Here is a 23,221-nt window from a genome sequence, read left to right as displayed (position 1 = left end):
CTGCATTTATGGATCGCTTCCTTTTTGTTACATGCATTATATAAAAAAAAAAAACTACAACAGGTTACCAATACATAATTCAGCATCCAGAACAAAAAAAGACAATTTTACTAAATAGATGCTAGAAAATTCAAAAACCATGATGATTCCTCAAAGACACAGAGTCACAACAGGGCAGCTTGATTTACCCCTTTAATAAACATAATCTTAACATCCGGCAGAATTACAGAAGAAGAACGGGCTCATTTCCAACAGTTTAAAGGTTTTTTTTCCTTTTTTTAAATTTTATTTTCTTTATGTTACAAACTGAAGGAGAACTTACCGAGTCCCACAAAGTACAGTGCAACAATGAAAGGAAAACTAAGAGCCAAATGTTCGACGATCCCCTCCCTTTTGTCTGTATGGGCCAAAGTTATGCAAGACCTTCCATGTCAGAGGTTCAGGAGAAAAGTCTGACACTGAGAAGGCTTCTAATGAGAGGGGACTAAAACCTAACACATAAGAGACCTTTACCAGGGAGTGTCCAAAGTGAATTGATGGGAACATCATTAGTAAAATAAAAACAAACAAAAAAAACCTATGCAATGCTACACTTAGGGGAAAAGCAATATGGTTTTGTGTGTTATTTATTTTTTAATACGGTAAACAAAAAGAATGAAACATTTCCTGTGATTAAGAATGGCAAAAATAGTGATTTTTGTTTTTACACAGAGAGCAGAACTGTACTCCCATTTTCACACTTTTTTTTTTAATCCTCCTCTAACAGTTTTAAGTAGAGTTTAGCAAAAGCTGCGGGTTGACGCTGCACCTCTGTTCCGTGTTCCCGCGGAGTCCTGCCTCATGTGTGTGGTTTTTTTTCAGGGTAAGGAGAAGGAGGGGATTCTGAACTCACTGACTCCAATTCTTCAGTTGCGCTTTTTGAATTTGTGTTTTTTTTTGTGTGTGTGTTTTCCGTTGGCGCTTGGCCTCAATTTCTAGTCCACAGGTCGCTTCTCCCCGTATTTCTTTGTAAACTCTTCAGCATTCTTACAGAATTTTTTACGGTCCTTTGAGTATTCTTCAGCTAGGTCTGCACGCAGGGGGTGCTCGGGTTGGGGATCGTTGACCAGGGCAATGAGAGATTGGATTACTGGAAATAAAAATAAAAAGAGTAAACGGACTGAAGATTAATAGCAGCAGAGGTGCCACCTAACTTTAGAGCTTCCTTTTTCTGGTATAATTCTAGGGTACTCTTTACCTAGCACGGCGCCCATCGCGGCCATCGCATGCACTAAAAAATGGGTGCGACGCGATGGCCGCGATTTCCCATAGGGAACAATGTTAAAAGTGTCAATGGATGCGATTTTAGTGTTCAATGCCCGCGATTTTTCCATAGGAAACAATGTTAAATGGGCCACAGAGCCCAAATAGTCCCCCTTAAGTCTGAAATGGCCCCCACAATTGTTAACGCCACCCCATGATCAACGTGTACCCGAAGCATGGCGAGCGCAGCGAGCCCGCGAGGGGCGGCAGTACGCGTCCTCCGACCTTTTCATACCCCCACTATCCACGTCGGCGTGGAGTTGAGAATAGAATAGTGTGGCGAGCGCAGCGAGCCACCGAGCCCGAAGCGTGGCGAGCCCCGCGGATACCTTCACAGGTAAACGCGTCCCTTCGCGGGCTTCACAGGTGTCCGCGTCCCCTCGCCACGCTTCGGGCTCGGTGGCTCGCCACACTATTCTATTCTCAACTCCACGCCGACGTGGATAGTGGGGGTATGAAAAGGTCGGGGGACGCGTACCGCCGCCGCTCGCCACGCTTCGGGTTCACGTTGATCGTGGGGTGGCGTTAACAATTGTGGGGGCCATTTCAGACTTCTGGGGGACTATTAGGGCTCTGTGGCCCATTTAACATCGTTTCCTATGGACAAATCGCGGGCATTGAACACAAAAATCGCGTCCATTGACACTTTTAACATTGATCCCTATGGGAAATCGCGGGCATCGCGTCGCACCCGTTTTTTTAGTGCATGCGATGGCCGTGATTTTTTACCCCCTATGACCGCGATGCCAATCGCAGGCGCCGTGCTAGGTAAAGAGTACCAATTCTAGTTATATCAGACAATCTATAGAGCCTCAAACATAGGATTTCGGGTAACTTTTTTTTTCTTTTTTTAATACTGCACTCTTTCCAAGTATATAGGTTACAATATATTACTAAGAATGATTCTATGTAGTCCAGAACTTACTTATTAATGTTGGATGAAAAAAAAAGTATCTAACGTGATACTTACTATTCCCAAACATTACACATGCTCATACAGATTTTGTGCAAACCACGGATAATGTATCACCACTGACAATGATACCATTAGAGTAACAGAAGAACTCCATCTCCATATAACATAGAAGACATCAGTAGGCTCACATACATATAGCCAAAGGATCTTTACAATAAAGGAGCAGAAAAACAGGTCATACTTTACAAGTGATAAACAATACATTTACAATTTATCCCACGATATAACTACTGTAGTTCCCCATTATATAGGGATTACAAACTGGTCACAGGACTCCGAAAAATGGTACACATTAGTTTGGGAGATGTGGGTGGGTAGAAGAGGCGAGTGTGTCTGGCACTCCCAAATAGGTATGGTACTTCAATATGCCCTGGTGCCCATTACAAAGGGCTAACCCAGTAATGATCGGTCCCCGGCGTATTCACACCAGGGACCGAGGTCTTGGCTCTGCAGAGGTGTTCGCACAGGGGTGGGTGAGAAGGACGCGGTAGGGGGATGGCACGTGGGGTTGCCAAGCTATTTCTGGGCATTCCCACAAAAATGGTGGGTGTACCCATCTGACTGCAGGCGTGCCAAAGCCTGCACAGGGCGGGTGCCTGATGTCAGATAATGTCAGTGTCCATCCTGTTCTTTGTACATAAATCTCAGCCTAGACTTGCTAATCCACACCTTTTTTGATTCCCTTAAATCTGCATGGGAAGGTGATGTGAGTGCCACTGAAGAAAAGCAATGGGCGCAGGTCTTGGGCAACATTAAATGTACAACCCCCTGCATTTGATAGCAACAGGTGTTTTATATATTACATCGTGCTTATCGTACCAGTTTCCCTGCATAAAGCAGGGTTACGGTCCAGTGCTAAATGTCCTAGTTGTGGAGCTGCAGATGATTCGTCCTGGCACGTGCTTTGGGCCTCCCCAACAGTTTTTACCTTCTGCAAAGCAGGACGGGCTGATATCCTGCCAATACGGTCCCCTAAGCTGGGCGTTTTTGCATTGAATCTTGAGGAGTCTCACTCCCCAGTTGTTTAAAGATATGTCTGTCTTACTACCCTTGCAAAGGTCATAATAGCCAGGATCTGGTTTGCTACTACATCTCACTGGAGGGCCCTAGTGAATACAGTGGCCGGTCACGAGAGGTTTACATATAAAATGTGCAATACATCACTACTTTAGAAAATGGGATAGGTGAACCACTTCCCCTCTGGCTAATTCCTCCTACCCTGTAACGGGTGGTTCATAACATACAATAATGGCTTCTTTACATAGTCATTTACTATTTAATCTGATTAAGTAAGAATTTACCATATTGTGTTATAGCTGTAGCAAATATTACTTCTCTTAACTTTATTATCTCTACTCTTGGCAGTACGGTTTCTCTTTATCAATGTACATGGTTTTTTTTTTATTGTTTATCTTTTCATGTTTTTCTGTATGTTTGAAATTGTCAAATAAAAATTACACAATAAATAAATAAATAAATAAATAAAAAAAACCTCAGCCTAGACCGACTTATTTACGGATGGGTCAAATATCAATCGATGGTCGGCGACCATCGAATGTTTTTTTTTTTTTAAATGTACGCTCCCATGCGAATGGATGCGTAAGCAAAACATCCATTTGCATTGTTGTGGGGATGTACGTGGGAAGTGGGTGGTGTTAAAGGGCTTGATAAGCAGATCATTTTTGCTGCTTAGTGAGCCTTCCTGAAATAGGCCCAAAATGTCAGAAAAAGTGCACTTCACCCAAATAGAAAGCCCTGATAAAATATTCAGGTACATTACGTCGTCAGCCACCATCATTTCCGTGTGCAACCAGTCTTCAAATTTACCAAAGATGGATAAAAAAAAAATGAGAACAAGCTTCAGTTATACAGATGCCCAAGTACTCAATAATCACAACAGCCAGCCCAGTGCTTATACCATAATGTATGTATAAATCCAGTAAGTGGGAACGGCAGTCCAAGACTCAGAAATAAATGGAAAGTGACACTAGCCAGAACTTTTCTAAGGTTCCCATGCACAAACTTGGAATTAGCAGCTTTTATAGAAGACTTGACACACTATCATTTTCTGTTATACTACTTCCCTATAAAGCAGCATTTATTTATTACGTTTCTTATGCGGCGCAGCAAGTTCTGTTGCATTTTACCATTGTAAATCGGGATAAAACAAACTGGATATAGTGTAGAAACACAATGGCAGCCAATCTTACCTTGGTCAGTTTTGGTTGCTGGTTTCCAGTTTTCAGCGCTGATCACTGGCAAGCATACCTGGCCTTTCTCATCAATATTCGGGTGATAGATTTTGGTTTTAAATGTTATCTTGGGTGGTTTGAATGGGTATTCAGCAGGGAAGTTAATTTCAATCCGAAAAGCTCCTTTGTCATATGGAGGATTGTCCTTGAGCAACAGAAAGGAGAAGATTACCATGGGAACAGAGCATACATGAAAATACTCTGGGTAGATATTATCCTATGTATGACCAGCATCTGGAAAGACATTTGCATGCGAAATTCAAGGACAAATAATTAGACCGTATGAAATGTTTTACTGGACAGGGACCATTTAAATTTCAAATTAAATTTCTTTACTAATTAAACAGAGGATAACCAAAAAGTTAGTAAATACCAATGCAACCCATTGGCCATTCAAATTGTTCTAATATATGAACATACATTGCATCCATGGGATCTCAGCATCCATCCACCAACAGGTAAAACGGTTATGTCACATGCAGGAATACATCAAAAACTTTAGAGGTACACAGTGGATAACATTTAAAGTCCAGAAATCACATATTGTAGCCAACTAGACCTTTTAAATTAACCAATGACCAGAAATACTAGAGCATGGGTCTTCAAACTGTGACCCTCCAGATGTTGTGAAACTACAAATCCCAGCATGCCTTGCCACAGTTTTAACACTCCTTTATAGCAAAACTGTGGCAAGGCATGCTGGGATTTGTAGTTTCACAACATCTGGAGGGCCACAGTTTGAAGACCCATGTACTAGAGTCTTCAAGAATGTAAAAATGTTCAACCTCACCCCCTCCTGTGTCTTACCCCCTCATGCCCAGTCACCTTGCCCCCTCTCGCCCACCCCCTCTCATCCACTTGTCACAATGCCCTCCCTCACCCACCCTCTCTCGCCCTTTCATCACATTTCCCGTCATCTTACCCCCTTCCTGCTCTCTCCTCTTGCCCCCCCCCCTTCTTTTTCTCCCCGCCCACCGAGGTCTTTCCTATTTTTCTCTCACTCCCTGTCCCATTTCCTCTCCTCTTTTTCTTTCCCCCTACTCTCACCCAGATCTCCTTTCTATCTCTCCTGCCCCATCTATCTCAACCCGCTCTCGCTCCTCCTCCTCCATCTTCGCTCGCTCTCTGCCTAGTCTTTTTCTTTGTCTCTTCTTTCCACCTCTTTCCCTATGCTTCCCCATTGTCTTGCCTCCCTCTCTGACAGTGCCTCCCTTTATCTCTCTACCTGGCATGATCTCTCATTCTCTCCCTGACACCCCCTTTCTCTTCCTGACCCTCGCACCTCTCTCTCAATCCCTCTTTTTCTATGAAGCCCTCTCTCTGACCATCCTTCTCTCCCTCTTTCTGCTATTGGTTTCCCCAAAACCTTCTTTGACTTTCTTCTGACCCCCCCAAGAGGGGAGGGGAGTAGCTTAATAGCATAATATGTGATGGGACCTAAAAATAATGGAGTAGGACCCCAAGTTTAAAAAAAGTGAGGGGTGCTTGGGACCCACACATTGTTTCACTGAGTGCGATCACTGCCCTGGCCGGGCATAGCGGTGGACAACACAGCCAGCAGGTCCGCAATTATTTCAAAATGCATGCTAGCTCGCGGTCCTGCAGCTAATCAGGAGTGGCACCTGATTGGCTGTCATACCGCAAGCTCTGTTTGGCTCGTGAGCCTGCACAAGTTTTAAAATAGCCGCTGACCTGCCGGGTGTGTTGCCTGGTTCCCTCTCACCGGTGCGGTGTCTCCCATCTCACTTGCCCGGGGCTCCCTCTCTCTGGCGTGGTGAGGCGGAGGAGTAATCCCCACCCCAGGAAAAAAGCATGTACACCTGGCAAAGAGCCTGCAACCCCTAGAATCAAGAATGCAACTCGTAGCAACGGGCATGTAGGTAAGCAGCACTTATGTGGCATAACTCATAATGGGCATTAAGGCACGTGGTATATCTAATGGGCATTATGGTGTGTGGTATAATATGTAATGGGTACAGTGTGGCATAATGTGTAATGGACAGTATGGTGTGTGGCATAACGTGTAATGGGCATTACGGCATGTAATGTGTGTGACATGTAGTAGTAGGCATTACAGTGTATATTTGTGCCACGCGCCCTTGGCGCGCACTGTCCTTATTTTTATTGTGTGGTGGTGTGGGATGAGAGACCTTTTTTTAACTGCAATAAGTGCCACTAAACACTCCCCTCTGACAGTGCAGCTCCCCACTTTTTTATTGCGAAGACCCCCACCCGGCTGCTACTTAATGCCACCCAGCTGGAAAAAAATTCTGGGGAAAACACTGCTTCTAATTTAAAAAGCCGGATGGGGTGGGTTAATTCCACATTGACTGATTCATGTTGAGTGTTCTAAATGGATAAGGTTTGGTCTTTCTACTTAAGTCTTGGAGCAAGAACATTCCACTGCTTATATGCTAGGTTCTTATGTTTGAGTATTGTTCTCTTATCAGCCTACTTTATTTAGTGCATATCTGTTTATTTATATATCTTAACATTTGTAATAAAAATACAAAACAGTGACCTGTTGTGGGGTCACTAATAAGGGATTAGAATTCGCAATAGGTCCTTAGCTTGGTTGTACCTAGCAGAGTAATTTTTATACTAGTATTAGGCGCTCTCATTATGGAACTATACTCAATGCCTCCTCTTAGGGCCCAATTCATTAATATATTCAAATGCCACTTTTTAGGTTTCAGAACTGCTAAACTTAGCAAGCTTTTACTAAATCACTCAGAAAATGTCTGAAAACCCAGGTTATAAATCAACCAGAGCCAGTGTTCTCAATGGAGAACACTGACCCTGACACTCACTCAGCGCCCTGCAGCTTTGCTCAGGACGCTTGTCGGCCTGTGTGTAGTTCCCATACAACTCTGATGATCACGAAGTCTGGCTACGACTGTAGCTACGTTGTTGCCATATTTCTCTCTATGTACATGATCCTAGCTGATGGCCGATAGACCATGACACATCTGTGTTTTTGCTGCCACTTCCTGTTACCTCTTACAAACGGTTCCTGCCTCAATAACTATAGGGTCAATTCCATACAGAACAATATGAATTGCGCCATTAGGGAGATCCCGGAGCTAAATTCAGTGTGCTGCTAGGTTGGAGAGGGCCGGTACTCATGGGTGTTTACATGCGAGTACCGGCATTTTCCGACTCAAGTGCCTCCCACAATGAAATACACTAGTCGGCATTAGTAGCACTCTGAAAAGAATAGATCCAGCGCTCACTCCTGCACATCGTTCTGAATAGAATTAACTCCTATAATAACAATGTCACTGAGCATATGATCGCAAAAGCACCTGGGCACATATGCAGTGCGACTGCTGTGCAGGTGCTGTCTTCAGAGAATCACTACCTTCCATAAACATCAGCGATTACATACAAACATGATTAGGTCTTTTGCCTGCCATCATATTCTCAACACTTTGGACACCCTCATATTATGTCAATCACCTTTGCTTCTCCTAGACATCCCATATCCTTTACCACCAGATCATACCACATTTCACATGGAGAGAGGATTACTTAGTAAGACTGATAGGGGAGAACCAGGCTGGAATCGGTCATCGCTTAAGTCAGAAATCCACTACCAAAAACACCTGCATTTTCACTAACACACCCAGAAAAGGCCATGTTTTCACCCTATACGCCGGCTTCCTGCCAATCAATCTGCGACTACACCGCAGCATTATACATATGGATATGGTTTGGCTATTTGGGCATGTGCAGTCGTTAGATATTCACTCACGATTGTGAATTCTCTGATTAGCGATCCATGCAGAATTAGGGCAATTATCACAAAACATAACTGATCGGCAGTTTCCTAAACATATTAGACAACAGGGGATTTCCATGTTCAGGAAACATTACTGTTCAAGCTGATGTAATTAGAATTTCTGCTCTTGGTCAGATCTGCTATACAAAGACAATGGAATCGAATGCACAAACATGATCTTATTTGTGGTCATTTTAAAGGTTAAGAAAACAAATGTGCTGCGCCGTCTGCTCGGGTCTCTGTCAATGGCGCAGTCTCTGGTCACTTCGGGATATCGAATGGTACCCGCCAGGGATGCCCCCTCTCCCCCCTCATCTTCGCCCTTGTTATGGAGCCCCTGGCAGCGAGGATCCGCAGCAATACCTCCATCCATGGCATAAGCTCTGGCACTTCAGAGCATAAAATCGCACTCTATGCGGATGATGTGCTTCTGACCCTGGCAGACCCAATCAACTCCATTCCCCCTCTCCTTTCTGAAATACAGCAATATTCTTCTCACTCTGGTTATAAAATCAATGTGGAGAAGACCGAGGTTCTTGACTTCCATATCCCGGGGTCTGTTAGGCCCAGGTTGGCAGACCTGCTCCCATGCAGTTGGGGTAAAAGGAGGATCAAGTACCTCGGTATATATCTGACTCACCATCACCACCAACTTTTCCAGGCTAATTTTCCCCGTTTATTAGACAATATTAAGGCTGATCTGACCCTATGGTCCTCCTACTTCATTTCTTGGATAGGTAAAATCAACTCAGTTAAGATGACCGTCCTCCCACGCCTTCTTTATTTATTCCAAACTTTACCAATATACATCCCTCTCAATGTCTTTAAATCGTTACAACAACAAACCTCCCAGTTCATATGGGACAAAAAGCGCCCCCGAATAAGGCTAAAACTACTCCAACGTCCCTCCAACCAAGGTGGTCTGGGGATCCCAGACTTCCGGAGATATTACCATGCCACCAGGTTATCTCAGATTGTCCAATGGTGCAATCCTTGGGGAACACAGAAGGTGTGGGTGAACATCAAGGCAAACGACCTGGGGCTTTCTACCCTCTCTTCCTTATTATGGTTACCTAAGAACAAACGCCCTCGTATAGCTAGATCCTACCCGGTAGTCTCCCATGCCCTAACTGTTTGGGACAGGGTTAATAAGAACTATAAGCTCGCCCCACTTCCTTCCCCACTAATCCCATTGTTTCATAATCCAGATTTCCCCCCTGGTTTAGGCCGGTCCTCCCTTTCAAGCTGGCTAAAAGACAATATCTACTATTTGAATGATATCACAACTGACGCAAACTTCCCTCAATTCTCTGAGGTCCGGGGGGACACGGCAATCCCAAACGCGGATTTTTTTCGTTTCCTGCAGATAAGGCACTTCCATGCTAAAATTACACCTACTCTCAAATCCAGACCCTTAAAACATCGTTTGAATATATCTGCTGGAAACGAGACTCATCCAAGGGCCTAATCTCCATAATTTACTCCCTTCTAGACGCTGGACCGGCTTCCTCACGGGCTCCGCACGAAATAGCTTGGGAAACAGACCTAGGTCTCTCTCTGGATGATGAGGACTGGGAGGAAATACGGGACAATGCATCCTCCAGCTCCATCTGTGTTAGAATCAAAGAAAACGTTTACAAGCTTCTCTATCGCTGGTACTATGTTCCAACTAGATTACATAGGATGTTTCCTGACACTTCAGATAGGTGCTGGAGGGGCTGTCCCGCAGAGGGCAACTTCCTTCATATCTGGTGGACATGCCCAAAAGTTGCCAGCGTCTGGAGGGAAGTAGTGGCCTTAATCTCGAACATGATGGGTGTAGCTGTCCCCTTGGAACCGAGATACTTCCTTCTCCCATTAAAACCACCTATGCTAACGCACCACCAGCATAAATTACATCGACACATCTCCTCAGCTATGACCTGCCAATTAGCGGCTGACTGGAAAAAGCCCTCTCCCGCCCCATTACAAGCAGTACTAGCCCGCGTATGGTACACATACAAAATGGAATACATGACTTCGATCATTCGCCACTCCTCTAAGTCCTTCCACAAGGTGTGGTCACCATGGCTGGCCTCTCAGAACTCTCCCTTTCCCTTCAACTCCTGATCCTAGAGGCCGTCCTTCCCTCCCTCCCTTTTTTCCCTCCTCCCTGCTTCCCCTCCCTTTAATTCTCTCTTATTCGCCTCTTTTACGGCTCAATATATTGTGATTTGTTGTTTACACCCCTCCCTTGCCGGGGCACCCTGCCACCCTGCCCTTGCGAGGTCTTCTTTCACTCTTTCCTCCTGTTTTTTTCTTTCTACTTTCTCTCTCTCTCTATTTTTCCATATATACATGAAAAATACCTTTGTTGGACCACGTCACTCATGTAATGTAGACCTGACTCTTGCACTGATTTTTGTCTCCATACCTGATAATGTACCTTCTGGTTGCGTTCCAACTAATAAAATGTGTTTAAAAAAAAAAGAAAACAAATGTGCCAGCACACTTATTTTCTGACCCTTTCACCTAGGGATTAATGGTGTGTGCACATGGGTACAATCACTCTGCGATTCGGACTATATAGTCAGAATTGTATCGGTATCGCACGCAGATCGCATGGGTTTTAACTTTTACGCTCCAGTATCGCACGGCAGAAAGTCTTGGCAGCCTTGACTATATCGTGCAGATCTGCACGATAGTCAAAATTGTGCCATTACATGCATGCCGTGCGTTCTTATCGCATCGGGGATTGCATCGCACATCTCACCTTGTGTACACACCATTAGTATACATAGCAAGCTCCTTTTTGTTTGTATTTTTCGTTGAAAAGCAATACAATCTACTGGAATAAGCTACAATACCCCCACCCTCAGGGCATACATGCTGACAATAAGATCAGAAGAGCCAAGAGCTACTGAATGAAATACTGATGTACACACGCAGTGAATATCCCAATACTAGTAAGCCCACAAAGCAAAAGCTTTGAAAGCTAGCCTGTTACCTTCTGTGTTCGTGCATGTGTGAAAAAGAGATTTAGTTTCACTCTCTGCCAGCAGATGGCAGTGTTTCAGAGATAGATAGATAGATAGATAGATAGATAGATAGATAGATAGATATAGATATATATATCATCCCTGAGGACGGGCATGAAGGCCCGAAACATGTTGGACACATGATTATTAAATATCCACTTTTTTGCATGAAATCCGGGAGTGCTGCCTCATCTTTGTTATATATAACCAGAATGGCATTTCAGCTTCTATACTGGGAGCTGCCCGGCTTCACTCACAAAAGCAATGTGTTTATATAAAATAAAGTCATCCACAGTTTAGGGGATGACACACCCATGGCCCCTTAGGGTTTACTTTACATTCCTGCTTACCAGTTACATTCTACAGGGGAACATTCAAAAGCTTCACTATAGTTATGTTAATTGTAGTATAAAAGAGACATTGAAACATGGGTGACACTCACACAAAATAGCAGAGAGGAATCCAGAGCACATAAATCACAACATTGGTGAACAGGTAAATAAAACAGAAGCGCTGTACAATCATGGCATCTAGACAATACATAGCAACTCTCTGGAAAGGAGGTTTGTCAATGTGAATAGACCAGTGGTTCCCATCTCTCAACAGCACCCTAGAGCAGGCTTTCCCAACCACGGTCCTCAAGGCACACCAACAGTGCAGGTTTTCTAAATATCCAGGCTTGAACACAGATGACTTAATTAGTACCTGAGTTATTCTGATTAAACCATCTGTGGTGAAGCCTGGATATCACTAAAACCTGCACTGTTGGTGTGCCTTGAGGACCGTGGTCGGGAAAGCCTGCCCTAGAGTATCAACAATTTATCATTGCATCTCTACATCAAAATAATAAATAATAGAAAAACAATTAAGTAGATCGTGTTTATATGTCATCCTTATGTGGCATGCACATGGGGCCCTATTTCTAAAAGATCTGACTAGATCACTTATGACCCCCATACATTAGGCCGCTTTGTCCTAAGGACAAGTCGGACCCAATCCTCCTGTGAGCCGCCCGGCAGCTCCCTGGGAGGCTCACATACAATTTGGCACTTGATGTGCCAATTTTTACATATGATAAATCACATGCAATTTATCACATGTAAAACCGGGGAGCTGCAGCGGGCACTGAGCGCTAGTGGGTGTTCAGCAGGACGGGCAGCAGCGGGTATTAGAATTTTTAAATAACCTGTGAAATGACTGGCCCACCTCAGAGAGAGCTCTTAGCTAATCAGAGGCCGGCCAGTCATTTGACAGGATATTTTAAAATTCTAATACCCGCCACTGCCGGTCCTGCTGAACACCCAGTAAAGATCTGCACCCGCCGCCTGCCCCACTGTGCCTCACCGGCCTCTGTAGCACCAGCACCGAAGGTCAGACATGATCTTATGTGCAGCCCACATGTCCGACCTCCTGATTGGGACCACACATCAGATGTCACACATGCAATTCTGGGCCGATTTCACCAGATTCATTGGCCCAAAATCGCCTTTAGGGAGCCACAGCACACAGTTTGGAAACCACAAGAATATACTAAATTAAATGTTTTTTTTTTTTTTATAAAAAAGGTCTGCTTTATCAATGGAGTTTATTTAATTCTTACATAGGAATTTAGCTCCTGTGACAAGTGCCTGAGACCTATTCAATTGCTTCCAGTGAGTCCCACTATTTCTAGCGATAAAAGCCAGGGTTAGCCATAGCTGCTTGGCTAAGTACAGGGTGTGATGCAGGTGTCAGATTGTGACTGGCCCCAAAGTCCTACTTTACACAAATTTGTACTTGCACATTGGGAGGGTGCGAGCAGAAACACACGATGAATGCAGCCTTAAGGTTATTTGCTGGATTGAATGGTCGCCAGGCATTTATCCCGAGGAGCAGAATTGAATTGCACCCAACCACAGCAGCCATATTTCTTTATTCACTTTGTGCTACAAACTCATTTTCAGAATGGGCTGCAGATATTAGGCAGGAAATGGCAATATAAAGACATATACAATTTAAAAATAAAATAACTAGAGTTAATGGGAACAATAGCAAAGTAGTTTTAAATACTACTGATCTTATCTTCTGTTTCTATTACAACTTCTGCATACTCACTGGAACGATGAGCCCCTGCCAAGTCAGTAGATTAGCTTCATCAACCTGGATATTACGGAAATTTTTCATACCAGATTTGCGGATCTCTTCAAGCTCCTGAAAGAGTGGATGTAAAGTAAGCAATGGCCTAGTTTATATGGCATATGCACTAAAACTAGCCCTTTATACTAGCTACCATCATGTGCAATTTTATTGCAGTTTATGCGAAAACAATACAAAAAGAAAAAATGCACTAGATAACATTAAAATCTTAAAGAAATCTATTATGCCCATTATAGGTCGGTAAAGTTCTCATATACAAAGACACAACAACATTTTGCCTTTATCCCGCAGGTTAGGCATGGATGCAACATTTGGTACCTGGATGTTTTGCATCCATGCCTATCCTGCGGGATAAACAGGGCTGTAATGGTGATACTGCCTGCCTATTCTCATCATGTGATAGGGTGTTAAACACATGCTACCCGGCCAGCTGCAGTACAACCTCAGACATCTGCATAGTAGGTTATTGCTACTGGAAATAACTGAATCTTACAACAGGGATTTTAACCCAAATTAGCAGCAACACACTAACAATTACCGTGTACACTGAAGTAATAGGGGTCTGAATTTTCCTGTAATACTGGATAGAGGGAATCAGTGGCGTCCAAGCTTTGTACAATACCAGTTAGTCTTCTCGCTCTAACCACTTTCTAACTAGAGCTCTTCGGAGCTTCCGGTCACAACAAGCAATCGTAACACCTACAGATGGAGCGCCCTTCATTCTTGCAGGGGCTGACGGTCGGATTGCCAGAAGAGGACGCACGTGTGTCCCCTTTTTCTACATCTATTCCTGGACATTTTACAGTTAACAACATTAGCTGCTGCTGCCCACTAACACATTAATTCTTGGTGATGTGCCTTTCTGGAATGGCACATCTATCCTGGCAGCATTGCAAATTTTCCCTTGCATCTTTAAATCAAGGTAGAGTAAATGGAAGCAGCATATCACTTGGAATTGCCAGAGCTTACCCTACTCCTTGTGCCATCTAGCAACTGTGCATCAGAAGTTTTAATGCTGGAAATAAGTTGTAAATGGACCGCAGATGCTGCAGTGGTAATGGTAAATGTTTTAACGGACTATAGGGCCATATTCAAATATTTTTGTTGTCTCCGGAATCAACTAGAGGGCGTCCAATAGAGCTATTCAAATGTAGCCCTGTTCAGGTGCGTCTTACTGATGGCTAGCCTAGCGGCAGTGAGCTGAAACCTGCAAAAAGTGAAATACTGAGCACTCAAATCGGGACTTTTCACTGTGCAACTATTAGTTTGTTAGGGTTCAGCTGCTATGGCTGGCTAAACCTGGTTAACGAGCACGATATTTGCATAAAAAAAAATTAGAAGCATATCATCCTTCATATAGAGGGAGGTGTGTGTGTGTGTGTGTGTGTGAAATAGTAATGCCGGTCTCCTACTCTCCCTCACTGCCACTCACTGTCTCTTCCTTTGACCCATTTTCCATCAGCCTCCCTGTCACTCACTGCTTACCATCCTCTGTGTCACCTTCTATCCCTTTCACCAACTATTGGTCACCTTATTACCCACTACCTTTTCCTGTCAGTCACCCCGTTGTTATCCTTTTTCTCTGCAACACCCCCTGCCTGTCCCTGTCCATCTCTACCTCCCTCATCCACTATCCTGTAATGGTGTCCCCCCCCCCATCATTTTTTTCTTGATCTGCCCCTGCCTGGCACCAAGCAACAAACCCATAGCAATGAGCATGTAGGTAAGAAGCCCTTGTGCGGCATAATGTGTAAAGGGCGTTACAGTGTGCGGCATAATGTGTAAAGGGCGTTACAGTGTGCGGCATAATGTGTAAAGGGCGTTACAGTGTGCGGCATAATGTGTAAAGGGCTTTACAGTGTGCGGCATAATGTGTAAAGGGCATTACAGTGTGTGGCATAATGGGTAAAGGGCATTACAGTGTGTGGCATAATGGGTAAAGGGCATTACAGTGTGTGGCATAATGGGTAAAGGGCATTACAGTGTGTGGCATAATGGGTAATGGGCATTACAGTGTGTGGTAAATGTAATGGGCATAATGGCATGTGGTAGAATATGCAATAGGTATTAGTGTGTGGCATAATGTGTAATGGGCATTGTGGCATAAGATATATAAGATATAATGGGTGTGTGACGTGTAATAGGCATTATGGTGTAACTTTTTGGTGCTCACTGTCCCTATTTTTAGTTTTTCTGGCTCCTACACTTTCATCCTGGCTTCCAGATTTTAATTTTTTTTTTGTCAAGCCCTGTCTTGACAATGAAGGGCTCATAGTAAGCACTACACACAGGAGGGAGGTTTGTGACCAATGGGATTGGCAACAAAATATTGCCTGATTGTAAAGGTGCATGCACACTGGCTGATAGAATGGCCGTTGGCTTGAATGGCTGATATATCGATGCATCATGGACAAGTGTGCAACACTGAACTATCTGAACAGCTTTGTTCAAAGATATATGGCGTTGGCTGTGCAACACAGCCAATGCCAGATACATCTAAAGATTTATTGGCGCATGATGCTGTGTGTACGGGCAATCCGCCGGCTGACTGTTCAGCTGCGCTGGGAGCTGCTGGTGATTGCCAGCTCAGTAGGCAGGCACATGCAAATGTGCCTGCCCATTTGGAATGTCAGTCCTGACGGATCAGGCAGTGTGTGTGTGTGTGTGTGTGAATGCTGCCCGATTTGTATGTAGATATATCTACTAGTGTGTACCTAGCTTTAGTTTGAGCTATGTGAGCACTACAGACTCACTCGCAAGAGATAATTGAAGCTATATGCGGAAAAATGCTTTTAAATATAATCTCCTTTTAGGTACCTATTATACAAGACATTGCAGTTAAAAGCTCTTATGACTGCTCCCTAAATAACAGCAACTTATTTGTTATCTAACAAGCAATGCCAGAGTTTCAGCTCAGGGTGCCTTTAAAAGCATATTTCCCAACTGTCCCGATTTTTGCAGGACAGTCCCATATTTGGGGACTCTCCCACGTCCCACCCTGGACCGGCAGTCAGTGTCCTGCAGTAGGGGAGAGGGGCAGTTGGGAGCCCCACTGCCACTTGCTGCTCTGCTAAGCAAGGCAGTGGTAAATAGACACTGTTTTCAGGGAGACAGAGGGGCTGGGGGCATGGACAGCAGCTCATAGAGCGCTGACTCTGGCCCCTACAGCAGCAAAAAATAGGGCGTGGCTTCGCAAGAGTGCCAAAATTGTAGGCTGTGCCCCCAAAATTCAGTCACGAGCCTGTGGTGCGTGCAAGCTTCCCTTCTCCATTGACTACAAAGTAGAAAGGTATATTTAAAAGGTCTATAGAGATGTACACACTATGCAATATTTTTACCTATTTCGCCCTTCTGAGCAACATAGATTAAAATATAGTTTGGTGTATAATAGTGTTCCCGCTAGGCTGTTTTAGCGGGGCGCTGCGCCCTGCCCGTTTTTTAAAGGGCAAAATGCACCCTGCCCCTCTAGCAGCGCCCCACTAAAACAGCCTGGTGCCTGCCCGACTCCTTGCACAGGGAAGCCCAGCGCCGCCTTAGACGGCGATGCCCGGCATCAAGGCACCTTCCCCCAGCATCTTCAGCGCGGCCGGGCCCGCCCACTTTAGTGACGCCGCCGGGCGGGCCCGCCCACTTTAGTGATGTCGGCGGCCCGGTCCGCCCACTTTAGTGACGTCGGCGGTCCGGGACCGCCCACAAGTGTGCCGTCGGCTGCCCTGGCCCGCCCCCCAGCTCCCTGCCCGGCACAATTTCTAGAGGGAACACTAGTATAAGCTATAAACAATGCATTCTCCCGCAGGTTTACAACATTCCCAAATCCCGTCCATCCCTCACTGAAACTTACTACAATAAACTTCCTATATAAAACTTTTTTTAAAGGGTGCTATATTTAAAATGTAGAACATCCATGGCCTATACTCCATTTGGAGGCAGGGTACTGTACATCTCACTACGAAGAACCCTCCTAAGTATAAATGAAGTCTCCTTGATAAGTTGTGATGTAATCAATAAGTATGTAGGGCAGAAGACAGCATCAATTGCATTGCTGTTTACTGGCCTGTAGAACGACTTTAGGTAGACATACACTTTAAAATTATTGGCCTGACCAGCAAATAAATGGCTGATAGGGGTAATGATTGCACATAGTATGGCAGCGACTGAGCACAAATTATTGGTCTGTTGGGCATGAGAAAACGTTCAACATGCACCACTGATCTTATAGTGGACATACTCACCCAGTATTGCGACATCAGATAATTGGCCTGTCCTTCTGACACTGAATTACATTTAACAGTATGGCCAGCATACTGTAAATGTAAAGCAGGAGAACAAGGATTGGGTAGTATAATAATTAACCTACAAGACCTATTTAACACTTTAGGAAGTTCTAGGACAGGCATGTCCAAACTGTGGCCCTTTAGCTGTTGTGAAATTACACATCCCAGCATGCCTTGCCATAGTTTTAGCATTCACTAATAACAAAACTGTGGCAAGGCATGATGGGACTTGTAGTTTCACAACAGCTGGAGGGCCAGAGTTTGGACATGCCTGAGTTCAGAGAAAACTAGGCAAATATCATAACATTTTACAAGTCTGATGATATATGTACTAATTTGGGAGTAGCCAGAATAGAAACATTGGGAGCTTAGCTGTACAGAAGAAAATGTATTTCAATGTTTTGAATAAAGAACAGAAAACTCATTACTGGCATACAGGTGTAGTATGGCATTAACATGTACACCATACATACACTAGATTAAAACAAGCCACAGATGGTAATCTGGCATATGGTGTTTCAATACACATTTAAGAGGAGAAAATGAAACTGGAGGTAGGTTCAGGGGAAATGTTAGAAAGAATTACTTCACAGAAAGGGTAGTGGATAAGTGGAATAGCCTCCCATCAGAGGTGGTAGAGGCTAAGACAGTAGAACAATTTAAACATGCTTGGGATAGGCATATGAATATCCTTACAAAAAAATAAGGATTAAAAAGGGTTGAGATTACCTGAAGGGTAAAAAAAGGGGCAGATTAGATGGGCCAAATGGTTCTTATCTGCCGTCAAATTCTATGATAGCATTAAAAAGCAAGTGCACAGGGATAACATACTTTTTTCCTAAAAGAGAAGGGCTACAAAACTACTAAGGCAAGATGGAGCAATGTGACCATGTAGAGGGCTTCTTAGAATAAAGCAGTCCTGAAACATCGTGGTACATAGAAAACAATAAAAATAAATACATTTTAAATCATCATCCCTGGTGGGGGTTAAGCCCCTGATAACTGGCCCCAGGTAACAATGTAGCAGTATGCCCACACTGCCTTGTGCCCAGTCACCCAGGGCATGTAATGCAGATGTCAGGTCTAAGTTCCGGATTACACACCATACCTATATTAAAACAAAGGCTATTTAATGACACTACACCACCTTCAGCGGATATTACACAATGACTGGCTACTCCTCCATTACCTTTGGGAAATTCAGCTACAACACCCAGGGGTGGAGGGCTCCCCTCTCCCAGGCCCCATCGCGGCACTCCGGGATTCCGCTTACATCACAGTTTCCCAGACTGACCGAAACGTGCGGCTCTATGAACCAATTTATCATTTCCAGCTGCTTCCGCATGTCCCTCCAAGGAACGAGGAACAGGGAGTGCCGGGCTCGGCGGGCGGCGCGGGGTGAGGCCGGGGATTCTAGGCCTAGCCCCCGGATAAATATCAGTACTAGTGGGTGGTTATGGTTCCCAGATGGGCGTTGGAAGACAACCGAGGCACACTAACCGCCCGTAAAAACCCTTATTCCGAATGAAAGAGCCGCCCTATACCCCCATTACCTTCATCAGCCTCCTGCTGGCCGCCATCTTGGATCTGAGGGGAGTTCCCACAGTGCATCGCGGCTAAAGGGCCGGCACTTCCTGGTGCGCTCAGACCGGGTCACTGAGCAACCAAGGGGAAAATTGCAAACATTCCTGCGCTATTAGCCTGTGGCGTCTGCGGGCGTCATCCCCTCTCCCCTAGAAGCTGCTCTAATGCAGGGGGAGAACGTCCCGTATACACTGACAGTACTCCCCAGCAGCACATGTACTCATAACACACATTGGGCTTCTCTTATCATTCCTAATGAGCATACTTCCCCAAACAACTGATACCACAAATATAAAATAAATTCAGTTAAAGTTAGCAGCGAAAAAGTAATACAACCTAGTTAATCACTGCTGGTTTATATGTATTTCTGGTTTAGGTGTTAGACATTAGTGCTTTAAGTCCCAAAACCTTGTTACTATGTACGGGAACCATATGTTATTTGGGTGATAGGATGATGCCTGTTACACTATATAGGGAAATGTTGGCACTTGTTGTCTGGGTATGCACAGGCCATTGGGCCTGATTCAGACTCATTTGCTGGGCTGCAAATTCGCAGCCCGGGCGATCATCAGACACATGGAACATAGTGCGCATGCACGAGCTATCTGTCCAAAAACAGCCAACGCAGGCTAGTGTTCCCTGGATGATTGCAGGGTGATTGACACCCTGCGGGCATTTGGGGGCGATAACACAGCATGTTGTGGGAGTACACCAAAAAAATGCAGGCATTCCCCGATCATTGTGAGGGCCACTGATATCATCAGCGGCCTCCTCCCCACAGTCTTCGCAGTGCCAAGTGAGTCTAGACTCAGCGAGCGGGCGGGTTTGAAGTCATTCGGTGATGAGTGTTTTTTTCCCCTGTGTGCACGGCTGTGAACACATTAGCAGGCTTGCTTGAGGTGGTATTTCACTCAGGCTGGGCAGCAACTGATTGCAGGGCTCCAAAAATTAGCAGTCTAGCAATGAGGTCTGAATTATTGGCCTGATTCAGACCTTTTTGCTAGGCTGCTTGCACTCACAGCCTAGCGAACAGGTAAGCGCCGCTCCACCCCTCACCAAATCCCCTCACTAGCATGCGAGGAGATGTGTACCATCAAATGATTTTTCTCCTCTTTGATAATAGTCTAAATAGTCTAAACTGATCGCCGAATACGGGCAGGGCTCTGATGTCATGTGATGTTAGCCGCCCACCTCGAGCAAGCAATGCCATGCCTGCGTTCCCATGGTAACACCCAGCATTTTTATGGGGACATCCATAAAACACTGGGTGTTACACCGCTCCAGCGCCCTGTCCTCCCCCTCTGGAGCCAAACTTGCCAAAGCTGTTCACTTCTAGGGTCTGTACATGTGCATAAATGCGCAAACCCCAAACATCAGGGAAAGGCCCGCTATAAGCAGGTCTGAATTGTCCCCTAGGTCCATTGTATCCAACTTCATGCAAAAAGGAAACTATCGTTTCTCCTACTTGGCTTGGTGCCCCTTATGTTTATTAAGTAACTCTTACTTTTCTGTATACTTTTCGTTTTTTTCTGTATCTTTTAAGGTGGCCACACAAAGCATGAATCAAATACTTGCAAGCTGCAATCATTTGTGCACCATGAACTTTTTGCAGAAAATTATCACCATGGCTGAACTTAGGGGTTTCAGGTTGGTTTGAACAATCAAACATTTTCTTTAATGGACAAAACTATGGGGGTCATTCTGGTTTGTTTCCGATGATTGGTGGACAGCACATGTGCACGGTCTTTTGTGCGCATGTGCAGGTCCACTGTGCGAATGGCCTCTGCAATTTACAAAATTTCGCTGGGCCATTCGTATGGAGCGGTGCAGGACGGGGGTGTGTGGCAGCTGGGTCGGGTGTCACCCATGGGAACGCCCAGCGTTTCATGGGTTTTCCCATGAAAACGCTATGCGTTCCTACGGGAACGCATGCGTGCCAGAAGTGGGTGGCTAACGTCAGCCGCCTGCCCTGTCTTTGGCCATCAGTGAGACACTAGTGACGCTGATGCCTGCGCCGCCGTGTTCCCGGCGGGCAGGCGGAGGAGCAGACTGGACTTCCTTCTCATCTTTCCGCGGCTCCTGCCTTCTGCTTCCTGGATGACTGCTGAGGAGTCTGACTCTGCTGGAGAGGCGGCTGCCGGGGATTTTATTCATGGCCAGGCAGCCGCGGATACAGAAACAGCTGAGCCCAGCCCCTGCCTGCAGAGAGAGCAAGCCCTTCTTACCCTGACTGAGTAAGTAAACTTATGGTTCCTAATGTCACAACTCACTTCTTTCATCCAATGCCTCCCCAGTCTGTCACCCAATATCTTCCTGTTTCTATATCCAGGCTGTCACCCACAAGCTACATCACCCACTATCTTCCTGTCACCCAATTTCTCCATCACCATTATCTCCCTGTCACCCATAAGCTACATCACCCACTATCTCCCTGTCACCCACTAGCTACATCAGCCAGTATCTTCCTGTCACCCACTATCTCCATCACCCATTATCTCCCTGTCACCCACTATCTGCGTCACCCATTATCTCCCTGTCACCCACTATCTGCATCACCCATTATCTCCCTGTCACCCATTATCTGTGTCACCCATTATCTCCCTGTCACCCACTATCTGCATCACCCATAAGCTACATCACCCACTATCTCCATGTCACCCACTAGCTACATCACCCACTATCTCCCTGTTACCCACTACCTCCATCATCCACTATGTCCCTGTCACCCACCTTCTCTGCCACTCACTAGCGTTATCACCCACTATCTCCCTGTCACACACTAGCTAAATCACCCACTTATCTGCCTGTCATGCTCGCCACACTTTATAAGATCAACCCATGTCGACGTAGATAGTGGGGGTATGAAAAGGTCAGAGGATGCGTTCCGCTGCCCCTCACCATGCTTCGGGGTGGCGTGGATAGTGGTGGTGTTTTACAAACACATTCACAACTGCAAAATCATACAACTGACACAGTAATGACGACATGTGTTAACTAAGAACTATAATTTACTTAAATAATTAAAAAGCATAACAATAATAACAACAATTAATCAATTTAAAACAGTAAAACATCAAAAACACCCTGCCTGATTAATTGGATATTAAAGACATTTGTGAGGATATGGTGGTGGAAAGAGCGCACCGTATAGGTCCTATTCAGAGAGACTCTGGAGGCAGACCACGAGTTGTAATTTTCAAAGCTCTAAATTATCAGCATAAGGAGGCTATATGGCATGCCTCCAGGAAGAAACCTGACCTTTCTTGGGATGGAGCAAAACTTCATATATTCCAAGACTATTCAGCGGAGGTCACGAGGGCCCGCAAAGCTTTTACACCGTTGTGCACTTATCCTGCATTTCCATTTGTCCCGTTCACTGCCCATGTGGCACACGGGCAGATGAGAAGCAGTTGGGATTCCAGGGGAACACACTTTCATTCTCAATTCTGCTCTAATATAGAGAATACTGTGAGTGTTATATAAAATAATGTGTTAACACCAACTGTATCTATACATTAATCCTGCAACAGGAATTGTGGTATCCCTGCTGTGGCAAACTCCAATATTTGCAATATTTTCGCCTTGTGGTATTAAAAGATCACTTTCAGTTTTATATGTTTTTTTTTTGTTTGTTTTTTCACTTTTCAATTATCACGTTTTCACTAATCTCAGCCTAAGGGGGATATTCAATCGCCGTCGAGCATCTCCCCCTCGAGCATCTTCCCCGACAGTATTGAACAGGGTTTCCTGGCAGAACGAGCCCGACATCTCTAGCTGTCGGGCTCGTTCTGCCGAGAACAGCCGGGAAGTGACGAGCTGCCGGCTGCATCTCGTCACGTCCCGGCCGCAACTCGCGGCCACGCCCCCTTCTCATCCCGCTGCAGGCGGGACATTGAATC

The 23,221-nt window shown here is 45.0% G+C and overlaps 1 protein-coding gene across 2 annotated transcripts; it reads right to left on the bottom strand.

Moving 5' to 3' along the window:
- Positions 1 to 179: 179 nt before the first annotated feature.
- On the bottom strand, positions 180 to 19,439 carry UBE2L3 (ubiquitin conjugating enzyme E2 L3). 2 transcript variants are annotated; one of them, XM_083149078.1, is made up of 4 exons: positions 19,292 to 19,439; positions 13,423 to 13,518; positions 4,489 to 4,675; positions 180 to 1,129 (listed from the first exon to the last, which is right to left on the bottom strand). In XM_083149078.1, exons 1-4 carry the CDS (start codon positions 19,316 to 19,318, stop codon positions 975 to 977), a joined length of 465 nt encoding a protein of 154 aa, XP_083005204.1. In that variant the 5' UTR covers positions 19,319 to 19,439; the 3' UTR covers positions 180 to 974. The 2 variants fall into 2 exon arrangements, with proteins under 2 accessions (XP_083005204.1, XP_083005213.1); XM_083149087.1 differs by lacking the exon at positions 19,292 to 19,439 and adding an exon at positions 18,928 to 18,948.
- Between the last annotated feature and the right edge of the window lie 3,782 nt (positions 19,440 to 23,221).

Source organism: Crinia signifera, chromosome 1 (genome assembly GCF_055691185.1).
Source record: "Crinia signifera chromosome 1, ASM5569118v1, whole genome shotgun sequence".
Classification (NCBI taxonomy): Eukaryota; Metazoa; Chordata; class Amphibia; order Anura; family Myobatrachidae; genus Crinia; species Crinia signifera.
The sequence above is the reverse complement of the archived record's forward strand: the minus strand, read 5'-3'. Positions and strand labels throughout refer to the sequence as shown.

Coding starts and splice junctions, on each gene's coding strand:
- UBE2L3 (XM_083149078.1), bottom strand. CDS start 19,318: ATGGCGGCCAGCAGGAGGCTGATGAAG. Junction 13,519..19,291: donor CCAGCAGGAGGCTGATGAAG/GTAATGGGGGTA, acceptor CCACTCTTTCAG/GAGCTTGAAGAGATCCGCAA. Junction 4,676..13,422: donor GGCAGGGGCTCATCGTTCCA/GTGAGTATGCAG, acceptor CTGTTGCTCAAG/GACAATCCTCCATATGACAA.